Source organism: Sceloporus undulatus, chromosome 3, assembly GCF_019175285.1.
Source record: "Sceloporus undulatus isolate JIND9_A2432 ecotype Alabama chromosome 3, SceUnd_v1.1, whole genome shotgun sequence".
NCBI classification, from domain to species: domain Eukaryota; kingdom Metazoa; phylum Chordata; class Lepidosauria; order Squamata; family Phrynosomatidae; genus Sceloporus; species Sceloporus undulatus.
The window spans coordinates 2,401,304-2,415,918 of record NC_056524.1 but is presented as its reverse complement, the minus strand read 5'-3'; the positions used below and the strand labels follow the sequence as shown (position 1 = coordinate 2,415,918).

Here is a 14,615-nt window from a genome sequence, read left to right as displayed (position 1 = left end):
GAAGGAAGGAAGGAAGGAAGGAAGGAAGGAAGGAAGGAAGGAAGGAAGACACGTAGGGAGGGAAGGAAAAGAAAAACAAAGAGAGAGCCATAAGAGGTGGGAGGTAAGGAAAGAGAAAGTGATGAGAGGGGGAAGGAAAGAAAAAAGGAATGGGAGGGAGGGAGAGAAAGAGAAGTGTCCTGACCGGTGCAACTGGGATGTTGCAAAGTGGCACCTGAGTTGCCTAAGCCGCAGCTCATGTGCCAAAGGAGAGGCAGGAGATGCCAAGGCAGGACCAGAGGCAGGTGAGCGGAGGAGGCAAGCAGCTCTTGCCAAGGCGTTCAGATCCCATGCCCCCAGAGCCCCCCCCCCTCCGAGCCCCCCAAGAGAGCCAAAGGAGGGACCTACCTGGAGCGTGTCTGAGCCCGGGCTGGCAGCCTCCTCAGCCTTCAGGAAGACCTGCTGGCCCCGTCTGAAAAAGTGAAGAGCAGCCATGAGGATGTGGTGCAGGATCAGGACCATGCTGCTCCTGGTGCCAGGCTTGCGGCTGCCGCTACAGCAAATGCCGCTGGAACAGGGATGGATGGAGAGGCTTTGGCAAGCCAGGCACCAGGCCTTCCTCCTACCTTCTGGCTGCTGTCACACACATAGCCACATAGACACATGCACAGACACACACCCTTGGCTTGCCATGCACACACCTGCCATGGGGAGAAAGCAGCAGCCCAGCCTCACTCCTTCAGTCAGAGGAAACCAGGGAGGAGAAGGATTGTGGTCCCTCTCTGCAAACTGCACAAATGCAGAGAGGTATGCAGGGAATGGAAGGTGGCACCCATCACCCCCCCCTCCAGTTTTGCGATTTTTCATCTGTGGCCACTTTGTCTTTTAGCTCCCCTTTCTCTGGACACTGCGGCCAAAGGCGCTGAAAAGAAATTTATTCTTGTTGTTGTTGTTGTTAAGTGGCATGAAGTTGACTTCAATGTACAACAACCCAATGAATGAGAGGTAAGAGCCAGTATGGCGAAGCAGTCTGAGCGTTGGACTTTGGAGGCCAGGGTTCAAATCCCTGCTGGGCAAGTCACACTCTCTCAGCCTCAGGATGGCAATGCCAAACCTCCGCTGGACAAATCTTGCCAAGGAAACCCCAGGACAGGTTCCTGCCTTAGGGTCGCCCGAAGTCAGAAAAGGCTTGAGGGCACTCTGCAACAACAACAGTGAATGAGAGTCTTGCAAGTTGCCAGTGATCCACAGCCCTGCGAAAGGACAGTCACATCCAAAATCCACAAAGCGGGGATACCTTTATAGGGACAACCAAAGGCAATAAATAAATAACTACATGGTGCAGGCTTTCCAAGCTTCACTGGAAAGCTTCAGGAGCCATTGCAAGAAAAGAAAAGAAAAGAAAAGAAGCCAAGTAAAACACAAAAATCAGATACCATACAAATACGCTACACTGCATCAGAAAGCTAAAACCATTCAAAAAACACCATTCTTATAGGCTCAAATCAAACTAAACATCATTCTTATAGGCCCAGTTCCTATGGAATCCAAGGAATTGTAGTTTGTTATGGCAGCAGAGCTCTCTGACAAAGGAGATCGGGAGTTCATCCTGTGAATATGCCAGAAAAATCACACAATTATGCAGAACGATTTCACACAACGTCGCACAAAATCTGCATATTAAAGTGGTCAAAAAGAAGCATTAACACGCATCCTTTTACTTTTTGGATTTCAGCGGGAATGCATTTCCAAAATCATTTTATTTGCACAATTGCGTGTGATAATCATTCCTGCAATTACACACCATTTTTGCTTTATTTGCGGGATGCTTTAAATGCGCTTTAACCTCTCTTTAATGGCAAAATTAGCCCCAGTGTGATAAAACTCCAGAGAAGGCTAAATATTGCACCAAAATGACAGATCCCAGACTTCCATAGCACGGAGCCACGGCAGTTAAAGTGGCATTGAACTGCATTAATTCTGCAATGTAGATGAAGTCTCAGATTGACATCCACTTAGCCTTTTTAAAATCCCTCCAATCATTGGTCGATTGCCAGTCTCTTCCAGCATCCCATACTCTCATCCCTCCGACAGAGCACTTACGTTATTACATTTCCTATACATTGCATGCCCAGCCATACCTTACTTCATTTTCTTTAATAAACCCAACAGCATGTTTTAATCTAAGTCCAGAACATCACAAGGACGTCTCCACACTTCCTGCGGGAATGAGCTTGCAAGCAGAAAATAATCCAAGGCCATTTTGAACCCATGAATAATCAGGCAATAAACAGCAACAAATCATTTACGGGAAAATCTCAAAAATGCTTTCTTGCTGTTTATTGCCTGGTTATTCCTTGGTTATTCCTAGGATAATGTCTCTTCTATTGCGCTGTGTCTGAAAATCTTAATTGCAATTTAATAGCAATTGCGCAATTTTGATGAGATAAACCCCATTTAAACTGCCAACTCTCCTCCGTGTGATAACGTCCGTAGAAATGTAAATTCATACTTCTTAGCCATGCTCAAAATGAAGGACATTTTGGAGTTCCTCCTGGACAGAAGCCTGAAATGTATGGTGTCCTGGAAAAGGAGGATGTCTAGTTACCCTGCTTTAAACTCTTAATTCCAATATTTCAGTTGGTTAAGATTTCATCCCTTAGGGATGAAAGATCTAGATGGCAATGTCATAGTCACAAATAGTCAACTTGGGTTTCAGAAAAACATGTCATGCCAGACAAATCTGATCTCTTTTTTTGATAAAATTACCAGCTTGGTAGATGAAGGGAATGCTGTGGATATAGTATATGTATCTTGATTTCAGTAAGGCCTTTGACAGGGTTCCCCATGACATTCTTGCAAACAAGCTTGTAAAATGTGGGCTAGACAAGGCAACTGTTACATGGATTTGTAACTGGTTGACCGACTGAACGCAAAGGGTGCTCAACAATGGCACCTTTTCATCCTGGAGAGAAGTAACCAGTGGTGTTCCACAGGGCTCTGTCCTGGGCCCAGTGCTAGTCAACATTTTTATCAATGACTTGGAGGAAAAAATTGGGGGAATACTTATCAAATTTGCAGATGACACTAAATTAGGAGGAATAGCTAATACTCCAGAGGACAGGATCAAAATTCAAAATGACCTGAATAGACTAGAAAGCTGGGCCAAAGCTAACAGAATGAACTTCAACACGGAGAAATGTAAGGTATTGCCCTTTCGGGACGAAAAATAAAATGCACATATATAGGATGGGTGACACCTGGCTGAATGAAACTACATGTGAAAGGGATCTAGGAGTCCAAGTAGACCACAAGTTGAACATGAGTCAACAGTGTGATGCGGCAGCTAAAAAGGCCAATGCAATTCTAGGCTGCATCAATAAAAGTATAGTGTCTAGATCAAGAGAAGTAATAGTGCCCTTTATTCTGCTTTGGTCAGGCCCCACCTGGAATATTGTGTCCAGTTCTGGGCACCACAATTCAGAAAGGACATTGAGAAACTGGAGCGTGTCCAAAGGAGGGTGACTAAAATGGTGAAGGGTCTGGAAACCATGAAGCCCTATGAGGAATGACTTAGGGAGCTGGGGATGTTCAGCCTGGAGAAGAGATGGTTAAGAGGTGATATGATAGCCCTGTTGAAGGGAGGTCATTTTAAGGAGGGAGCAAGCTTGTTTTCTGCCGCTCCAGAGAACAGGACCCGGAACAATGGATGCAAGCGCCAGGAAAAATGATTCCAGCTCAATATTAGGAGGAACTTCCTGACAGTAAGAGCTGTTTGACAGTGGAACACATTCCCTTGTAGTTTAGTGGAGTTTCCTTCTTTGGAGATCTTTAAACAGATGGCCATCTCTCAGGAATGCTTTGCTTGAGAGTTCCTGCATGATAGAATGGGGCTGGACTGGATGGCCCTTGGAGTCTCTTCCAACTCTAGGACTGTATGAAATGCAATTTACGCATTGTTCGCCTAGAACTGTGGATAAATAATTCCTTCTTTTTTCCTTTTCTTTCCACAAGTGGCTTCAAGATTCTGCATTTTGAAATGAAGCAAAAGAAACATCCCGGTCTCTGCATGACAGGCCAACAGATCATCTGGCCCCCAGGAGATGCCAAGGTGGATGGTTCAAAGAGCTGGAAGGATTTTAATAACACAAATCATGTCCTAGAGAAATGCTTCTCCTGGGCCGGAAGAATGAGTGAAGGAAGGAACCTATGCATAAAATGAAGCCAGAGCTGCCGAAATCTATGAAAACATCTGCCCTCTGGAACAGACATCTTATCTTGGGTGCAAATTTGGTGCACCGGTCTATCATTTGGTTTCATTTGCTCAGGCCTAGGCATCAGGAAGATAACAGATTCATCCTCAAAGTACAAGTGATCCTGTTGAATCAAGGTTAAACACTACAAAAGGAGAACAAAGTACCATATCCTCCAAAATCTACAAGACAGGGGTACCTTTATTGGGCCAACCAAAATACATTTTATACATGATGCAAGCTTTCGAAGCGCCACTGGCTTCTTCATCAGGCAAAAGTGTTAGGAACTTTAAAAGCTTGCAGTATGCATAATGTGCATTTTGGACGGCCAGATAAAGATATCACTGTCCTCATTCCCACTTACAAAAAAAAGCGGCTTGCAATCCGAATCGATGGATTGATTCAACAGTGGAGCATGGTTCCCACTACATTTGCCCAATCGCACTTTTTCCCTGTAATATAACCCACTTGTGGTTCACATTCACTAATGAATCGGTTCAAAATGGACCTGCTCCAGCCAGCCAAAGGGAAAATTTAAATCAATTCCGATCTGTATCTGGTTCACATTCACACAGAATCGATTTATCCAAAAAGACACAGAAAACATCTGTGTAGAAAAGAGGGGGTTAAATGGGTCTAGCGTGTGCCCCCCCCCCCTTCACTGAATCACTTCAGCGATTTGATTTAAGTGGAAACCAGGATCATTTGAACCCATTCAAAGCGAACTGTGATCCGGTTTAAAAGGTAGTGGGAATAAGGCCACTGTTTTTTGTGGGTTTTTTGGGCTATGTGGCCATGTTCTAGAAGATTTTCTTCCTGACGTTTCGCCAGCATCTGTGGCCACTGATTTGTGGATTTTGGATAATGCCTTTGCTATGTGGCCAACACAGCTGCCCTTGGTATGTAGCCTGTGGCAGTTAGACATGGACGTTGTAGATGCTTTGGTGAGCGAATCGTTGATCGTGATAGAAGACAGTGCTAGCTTTCTTGGGCCAACCAAAATGCACAAAATAATGTTGCAAGCTTTCAAAGCTCCACTGACTTCTTCATCAGGCAAAAAGTGCTTTAAAAAATGATACAGGAGAAAAATCATTCAGACACACTGGATCTCCAAAGCAGTTGCCTTTTGTCTTGCAAATGCAAATGGAATTTAACAATGGTTTCCTGGACTGACTCTCCAAGAATCCACAAGGCCAGAAGGAGGAGTGCATGGATAGCCCTTCATATTATCTCAACTGAGAACAACAACCACAACATCTGGACCAAAAGCAGGGCCATGACTAACATCATCAATTCTTTTTTTCCCCTCCTGTATTATTTTAAACATCTTTGCTTGATGAAGAATTCAGTGGATCTTTGAAAGCTTGCAATATGTATTTTGTGTATGTTGGTTGGTCCCATAAAGATATCATAGCTTTGCAGATTTTGGATGATACTGAATTTCCATAGCATTTATAATCTTCTTTTCAGTTAAATTCAGTTAAATGGAATTTAACTGAAAGCAACAAAAAGCAACTGTCTTTGAGACCCAGTGTGTGTCTCAATCTTTTTTTCTCCTGTATCAGGAGAATGATGAAGAAACCAGTGGAGCTTCGAAAGCTTGCAACATGGAGAATGTGCTTTCTAGTAGCAACATGGAAAAGGTGCATTTTGGATGCAACATGGAGAATGTACATTTTGGTTGCAACACAGATAATGTGCATTCTCGTTGCAACATGGATAAAGTGCGTTTTGCACTTTGGTATCCCTGTCTTGTGGATTTTGAAAGATACCATACTTTGTTCTGTTAGCTTTCTGTACATTGCAAATAAATTTATCCAAATCTTCAGGGGATCCTTGCAGAGCGAGGCCAATAACTGAGGACCAGCTTCCATTCCGTTGCAGAGTTATTAGCAAGAGGTCTAGTTGCTTACGAAGCCTAATCAATTTGTCAATCCTTCCCTCGGAGCCAGGTTCCACATTTGCTTTAATCATTCGGTTTGTGCAGGAATGCATGGCAGGCGATGTTCATCCTAACTGAGGTTAATCGAAGCTCTGAATTACATGCTCTCAGATCGGCCAATACCCAGCACATGATGTATCTCAGTTAAAACGGAAGGCAAGCATCACTCTCATGTCTGAGGTGCCCAGTTGCAACACAATAAACCCTCCCAGGTCTCTTGCCCACTGAACAATTATTGCTCGATAGTCCCACTTTCACTGCCATGGCTGCATCGGATGGGATTTGTAGTTTGGTGAGTCCCTAAAACTCTCTGGCAGAGGACTCTAAGCACTTCATGAAGACAGGGAAGGGCTGGACAAATCAGTTAGGAGGAATAGATCTACCTTTCCTTGACTGGTCTGACTCTGGTCTCTATGGAGTTTATTACACGGGATTTATCCCATGGAGAAACGGGATTTAAAACTGGGAAAATCCCACAAAGGATCGTTTTCACATGACGTTGTGCATTAACACACACAGAAAGTGGTCAAATCCCACAAAAACAGGATCATTTTCTCACGCTGTTGTACATTAATGCACACAGAAAGTGGACAAATCCTGCAAAAGCGGGATTGTTTTCACACAACGTCATTTATTAATGCACACAGAAAGTGGTCACATCCCGCAAAAACAGGATCATTTTCATACGATGTTGGGGTCATTGAGCATTAATCCAGCATTAACCCACATAGAAAGCAGACAAAATCGACTGCTTTTTACTTTTGGGATTCCCTTGAAAGTAAAAAGCAGCCGATTTTGTCCACTTTCTGTGTGTGTTATTTTTGCATTAATGCTCAATGCCCCCGATGTGTCTGAAAATGGTCATGCTTTTGTGGGATTTTTCTGGGATTTAAATCCCATTTGTGCACAGGATTTAGGCACTTTGCCTCCCGTGTGATAAACTCACACAACACAATTGCAGCACTAAATTGACAAAAGGGAAATAGATAGAGAAACAGGAGCTGGAACTTATTAGCAATATGAACTGGGAAAGATACAGAGGAACCGACCAAATGACAACAAATTATTCATAGGGAACCATCTAATTAAAAATAATAATAACTGTAAGCTGCTGGAATTTATTTTCAGTTATTTTTAAGAATATGATGAATATTATTATTGTTTTGTTATTATTATATCATATTTTCTTATATCCAGCCCTTTCCCAGAATTGGGACCCAGAGCGGCTCACGGCATTAAAAGAACAATACAGTTAAAAACATTGAAAAGTGATACATTAAAACAGAATTAAATTGTTATAATATTAAACTATTTCCTAAGCCAGCAGTTCTTCTTTTCGGACACCAGCATTGCTTTCGTATTTGAATCAAGGGAAGGAGGGGGTTTAAAGGACTGGGGAAAGGGGGAATGTTTAGATGGAGATGAAAGGTGTTACATTCTTCTGTTTAGTTTTGGAGTACATATATATTAAGTCGCCAAATGACTTGAAGGTACACGACAACAACCAATTTACTTGTAGCGCATGGGGAATTAAAAAAATTAAAACAGATATAGATAAAAGCATATGTGGGTCCCTCCCAACCCTACAGTTTCATGACTTTGTGACCCAAATCTGTTAATGCTCCACTTATGCAAACTGGAGGCTTTGCATGCGTTTGCTCGCTTTGCTGAATGTGTTCTGGAGCTGCCTCCTAAATACCTAGAATCTTGTCAATCTTTGACTTTTGAGACGTCATCAGACATTGTGGTTCCACTTTCCGGCCAAACACTCCAGCCATGAGGGCTAGAAACTGAATCTTTCATTTTACTGGTGAATATTTGTTGCACATTGAGACCAAAATGCCTCCAGAGCGCAGTTAGACACCTGCAATGGCACTTAGGAGTTCATCACACGAAAGAGATGGGGAGTTTATCCCGTGAATATATCAGAAAAATCATGTAATTATGCAAAACGATTGCACACGACGTCACACCAAACCTGCCATTGAAGTAGCCACAAAGAAGCATTAATGTACATCTTTTTACTTTGGGGATTTCAGCGACAATGCATTTCCGATATCACTTTCTTTGTGCAATTGCGTGTGATAATCAATCGCACAATTACTTGCCATTTTCACTTTATTTTCAGGATACTTTAAATGCACTTTATCCCTCTTTCGTGCCAAAATTAATAAACTCCCTAGTCTGCTATCCTGATTTAAGGTGGAAAGCACTCTGCACATGCTCAAAAATTATTGTGTTCATATATTCATAGCACTGAGGCCGCATCTGCGATGTAAAATTAATGCGGTCTGTTCCAACTCTATGATTCTATGATTCAGTTTGATGATGCTTTAACTGCCATGGTCCAATGCTATGCAATTCTGGGAATTTTAGTTTTGTGAGACATTTAGCCCTTTCTGTCAGAGAGCTCTGGTGCTGCAACAAACTACAAATCCCAGGATTCCATAGCATGGCGCCATGACAGTTAAAGTGGTGTCAAACTGGATTATTTCAGCAGTTTGGCAAGCCTTCTGGGACTCTCAGCACTCATGCATTCTTTTAAACGCTGCTTCCAAAACGAGGCTCCCTGCTGCCTTCTCCTCCCATTCAGTTCAATGCAGAGTTTGGAAAACTTATTTTTCAGCACTACAAATATTTTTCTCATTTGTCTGAGGATGTAATTCTTTGCTAATTACATTCAGAAAGGAGCCAATGAATAATCTCAGCAATTTCTTTCTTCCTGTGAGCAAGGAAACTTTGGAAACTACATACAGTTTTCAAAGGCTATTGTCGGTTTGGGATGTTAAGGCTGCGTCCACGCTGCCGAAATCATCCATGTTGATACCACTTTACCTACCATGGCCCAATGTGAGGGAATGCTGGGATCTGTAGTTTGCCATTGCACCAGAGCTCCCTGACAGAGAAGTCTTTTGCAGCTTACAAAACTACAAATCCCAAAATTGCATAGCTTTCTGAGCGATGGCAGTTAGAGTGGATTATTTCTGCAGTGCGGATGCAGCCTTTATGCAACATTTGTGTGTGGCTTTTTTAAAAAACATAAAGCAGCATTTTCTGCACAGAGAACAGGATTGTCTGGTTTGCAAATACAAAAGGCTGGATGGCCCTCTGTTAGCAATGCTTTGATTGTGAGTTCCTGCATGGCAGAATGGGGTTGGACTGGATGATTCTGTTTCTTAACAATTTTCTGCCAAGAAAATGATGGGTTTTATGCACAAAACCTTCACCACCAAAGTTTCAGCCTTGGCCTCAAGTCTGGTCTTAAAATCTCAAGGCCTTCCGATGTGGCAACTCTTCTCGTGGCACACAGACACCCTTGCGTGCGCACACACACACAAACAGACAGGATGAGATGCTACGTGCAAAGAAGCAGCTGCAGTTCACCTCCATTTGCATGCCTATCTACACACATCACAACCAACTCCAAGGTTGCCAGAGTTTGGTTATGGAAATGGTTCCATCACTCAGCTGCGCTGAGGTTGGCATCATTTGAATGGTGAAGGAAGAGATGACGTTGTTGCTGTTAATGGCCATCAAGTGGGCATCAAGCTATGCTAACCCTATAAATGAGAGATCTCCAAGACCTCCTGTTATGAACAGTCCTGCTTAGGTCTTGCAGACAGCCCCACTCAGGTCTTGCAAATTCAGGGCCATAGCTGAAGCAGCTGTCAAATTTTGTTTCTGGGTGGGTGGGTAGGTGGGGAATGTCCAGTCTTTTCAAGGAGAAAGTAGAAGGGGAGGGAGAGTGAGCACCAATAACTAGAGTGGAGGGGATGAAGGTCTTTCTGCAACACACACACACACACAGTATGCACACAGTTGGCGCTTGGAACTCATGGAGGATCCATTCCAAAACTCACGCATATTCAAGCTCCCTCAGGGGTAGGCAATCTTTTTGAGCCAGGGGCCAGGTTGCTGTCCCTCAGACAACTGGGGGGCCGAAGCCAAAAAATAAATAATTAAATAATTTTTTTAAAAACATTAAATATATAAATATGCCAGGACAAATGTAGGACAAAATTTTCAAATAGAGGACACTTTTTTTAAACATGGAGGACACGTGAAAAAATTTGCTGATTTTTTAAAAAATGTTAATATAAATGCATGTTTCTGAGGCTTCTATAGACAATTGCCCCCCAAAGGCCCCAGCGGCAATCGGTGTGTGCATGCAGGGCACATGCCATGGGTGCATACCCCATTGGGGTTAATGGCGGTCGCCCCTCTGCGGATTTTCAAGTCCACAGATTTTCAAGTCTGCAGACTTGAAGGGGCAACTATACACACATACACACACACACACACACACACACACATGCATATATAGCTGTTGGGCGCCTTCAAGTGAATTCTCAATTTATCACTACCCTACGGCAACACTACCCTAAGCCGCTCTGAGTCCCAGTTCTGGGAGAAGAGCGGGATACAAATAAATATAACAACAACAACAACAACAACAACACTATCATGAGGTTTTCTTTGCAAGTTTCTTCAGAGGATTGTTGTCATTGCCATTGTATGAGGCTGAGAGTATGTGACTTGCCTACGGTCACCCAGTGGGTTTATATGGCCAAGCTGGGATTCAAACCCCATTCTCCAGAGTTGTAGTCCAACATTCAACCCACTAGATCATTCTAGGGGAGGAATTTTAATCTAAACGCATATGGCTCAACAGATATATAGATATCCATTGAGCCCTATGAGTTTAGAGTAAAATTCTTCCTCCCAGGGCTTTTTGGATGTAAGCATTGCAAAGAGACTGTGCAAAACCACATCAGTGCACATTCATTATTGTTGTTGCGTGCTTTCGAGTAATCTCCAGATTACAGTGAACCTGTTCTTGGGATTTCTTGGCAAGACTGGATCAGAGAAGGCTTCTTGCCATTTGTCTTCCTCTGAGGCTGAAAGAAGGAGGCTTGCCAAGGCCACATGGTGGATTTCCAGGGCTGTATAGGGATTTGAAATCTTGTCCCCTGGATTCCTCATCCAACTTTAACAATATAAACACTATGCCATGTGGCTCCAATAGGTCAAACTTCTAGGGGCTTTTTGGCTATGTTGATTCAGAGGAAATTTGTCCTTGCATTCATCTGAGGATGAGTGTGACTTGCCCAAGGTGACTTTTCATGGCTGGACAGGGATTCAAATCCTGGCCTCCCACAGTCCCAGACTTCCAGTCTAACACTCAAACCACTTCACCACACACACACACACACACTCCGTACCTATTGCAACCTTGTTGTTAACTGCCATCAAGCTGACTTTGATTTATGGTGACTTATTATTTATTTCTCCTAACTAAAATCTGCCAACAAGTATGGAAAACAAAGCAGTGGCCCACAGACTGGAAGAGATCGATATATATTTCCGTCCATAGAGAAGGAGACACAAATGATTGCAGCAACTGCAGAACCACTGCGCTAATTTCCCATGCAAGCAGAGCCATGCTCAGAATTCTGCAGCAAAGGCTTCTACTATATACAGAATGGGAAATCCCTGCGGTGCAAGCTGGTTTCAGGAAAGGAAGAGGCATTAGGGATCACATTGCAAACATAGGATAGATAATGGAGTCTGCCAAGGAATGCCACAAGAAAACCTTCATGTGCTTTCTTGACTACAGCAAAGCCTTTGCTTGTTCAGAGGTGGTTTGCCTTGGCCTTCCCCTGAGGCTGAGAGAGTGTGACTTGCCTAAGGTCACCCAGTGGGTTTCAGGGCCAAGCAATAATCAAACCCTGGACTCTAGAGTCCAACACTCCAACCACGACACCATCCTACATGGAGCTCCGCCTAATAAACTGGATGTTTTATATAGCGGATATTACTATAGTGTAGAAATCCAAAAACAGAGATAGATAGCCTCCTGCTGAAAGCCAGGGTGAGGTAGTGGTTCAGGTGTTGGACTATGACTCTAGAGAACAGGGTTCAAATCTCAGCTCAGCCATGTAAAGCCACTGAGTGAGCCTGGGCAAGTCACACTCTCTCAACCTCAGAGGATGGCAATGGCAAACCCTCTCTGAAGAAACCTGCCAAGAAAACTTCACGATAGGATCATCATAAATCAGAAACGACTTGAAGGCACGCAACAAGAACAAGAACAATGAAGCTTCCTGCAAATGGTCTATGGGGGTAAAACGTATTGCTAATCTGCATACTGAAACTTTTTTTATCATTGTGGATGGAGGAATGTGTCACCTTCCCCTCATAATGGCCCCAAACCCAGCAGGATTCATCTTCTCCTTGCAGAGGCCCCCCTCCATGGCCTTCGAGTGGCTGGTGGCGAATAAACAGTGTCTGGCTGCTTCTGTATAACCAGATGCAGACTGACAAAGCATTACACTTTTCTTAAGAATCATAGAATCATAGAATTGGAAGAGACCCCAAGAAGGGCCATCCAGTCCAACCCCCTTCTGCCATGCAGGAACTCTCCACCAAAGCACTCCCTGTGACAGATGGCTATCCAGCCTCTGCTGAAAGGCCTCCAAAGGAGGAGACTCCACCACTTTCCAAGGGAACGTTTTCCACTATCTTACTGTCAGGAGGTCCCTCCTAACACTGAGCTGGAATCTCTTTTCTTTTAGTTTGAATCCATTGCTCTTGGTCTTATTTTCTTTAGCAGCAGAAAACAAGCTTGCTCCATCTTCAATATGACACCCCTCCAAATACTTATAGAGGGCTATCATATCAACTCTGAACCGCCTCTTCCCCAGGAGAAACATACCCAGCTCCCTAAGTCTCATAAAGCATGGCTTCCAGGCCTTTCACCATGTAATGCTGGGGAGAGAGCTGGGGCAAGCTGACCCTACCTCTTTTGAAAATGAGTGGGCTGGGAAATTAAAGGTTCCACTCAAGCCTCAATTTTCTTGCGCAGGAATAACAGAGCTGTACCCGATACTCTGAGCTATCCCAGGGCGCCCCCTTGTGGCAGAATCAAGACTTCCTCAGGCTACAAGTCTTCTTGTGTGCCTTCCAGTCCTTTCTGACTTATGGCGGCCCTAAGGCGAACCTATCTTGGGATTTTCTTGGCAAGATTTGTTCAGAGGAGGTTTGCCACTGCCTTCCCCTGAGGCTATGAGAGCCAGCGTGGCATCATGGTTTGAGGGTTGGACTACGACTCTGGAAACCAGGATTCGAATCCCAGCTCAGCCATGAAACCCACTGGCTGACCTTCGGCAAGTCACACACTCTCAGCCTCAGATGGAGGCAATGGCAAACCTATTCTGAAGAAACCCCCATCACAGATTTGCCTTAGGGTCGCCGTAAGTCGCAAATGACTTGAAGGCACCACATCAACAAAGTCAATTTTATCACAGGGTTTTCTGGACAATGTTTGTTCAGAGGGCATTCAGAGAGCATTTGCCTTTGCCTTCCACTGAGGCTGTGGTTTGCCTAAGGTCACCCAGTGGGTTTCTATGGGCAAGTAGGGTTTCAAACCCAGCTCTCCAGAGTTGTAGTTTCAACACTCCTACATCATGCTGGCTCTTATTAGAAACCTAAGGAGCACCAAATGACACCAAATTAGGAGGAGTAGCTAATACCCCAGAGCGCAGGATCAAGATTCAAAATAACCTGAATAGATTAAAAAGCTGGGCCAAAGCTAACAAAATGAAGGAGAAATGTAAGGTACAGCCCTCCCTTCCCTTATGTGGGGGTTCCGTTCCAGACACACGCACCCATGCTCATGCCCCATTGGAAATAATGGGGTGTGCGTGCCTTTCATTACATTGTGCTGCAGCTTCAGTGTATGCTAAAATCCATGGAAACAGTGTGATCCAGCAACTAAAAAGGCCAATTTATTTATTTATTTATTTATTTTTATCCCGCCTTTCTCCCAAAATGGGACCCAAGGCGGTGAACATATATAAACATAAGTTAAAATTGTACACTTAAAATCATAATATAAAAATTACAAAAAATTAAACAGTCCAAGTCCAACCCTCTCATTTCCCAATAAAACCAAGCCTGCCAGATCTCAAAAGGCCTGTTTAAACAAAAATGTCTTTGCCTGCTGCCTCCGAAAGGCCAGCAGTGAGGGCCAGCTTAGTCTCCCCTGGAAGGAAGGGAGTCCCACAGGGAAGGAGCAGCCACTGAGAAGGCTCTCTCTCAGGTCCTCACCAGGCAAGCCTGGGATGGTGGTGGGACCGAGAGAAAGCCTTCTCCTGAAGATCTTAGGGCTCTAGGTGGTTCATATGGGGAGATACAGTCTTTCAAATAGTCTGGACCTAAGCCATGTAGGGCTTTATAGGTCGTAACCAGCACTTTGAATTGTGCTCGGAAACGAACTGGTAGCCAGTGAAGCTGTTTCAATACAGGAGTTATATGCTCCCTGTAACTGGCTCCGGTCAGCATTCTGGCCGCAGAATCTTGGACTCGCTGAGGTTTCCGAACAGTTTCCAATTCTAGGCTGCATCAATAAAAGTATAGTGTCTAGATAGAGGGAAGTAATA

General features: G+C 43.9%; 1 protein-coding gene across 1 annotated transcript in view; it reads right to left on the bottom strand.

Annotated features, from left to right (window-relative positions):
- Positions 1-14,615, bottom strand: part of PDE2A (phosphodiesterase 2A) — a 528,828-nt gene that overhangs the window by 372,668 nt on the left and 141,545 nt on the right. The window contains exon 2 of the mRNA XM_042457505.1: positions 388-451. Within this exon, the coding sequence (XP_042313439.1) occupies positions 388-451 (64 nt within the window). The remainder of the gene's footprint in view (positions 1-387; positions 452-14,615) is intronic.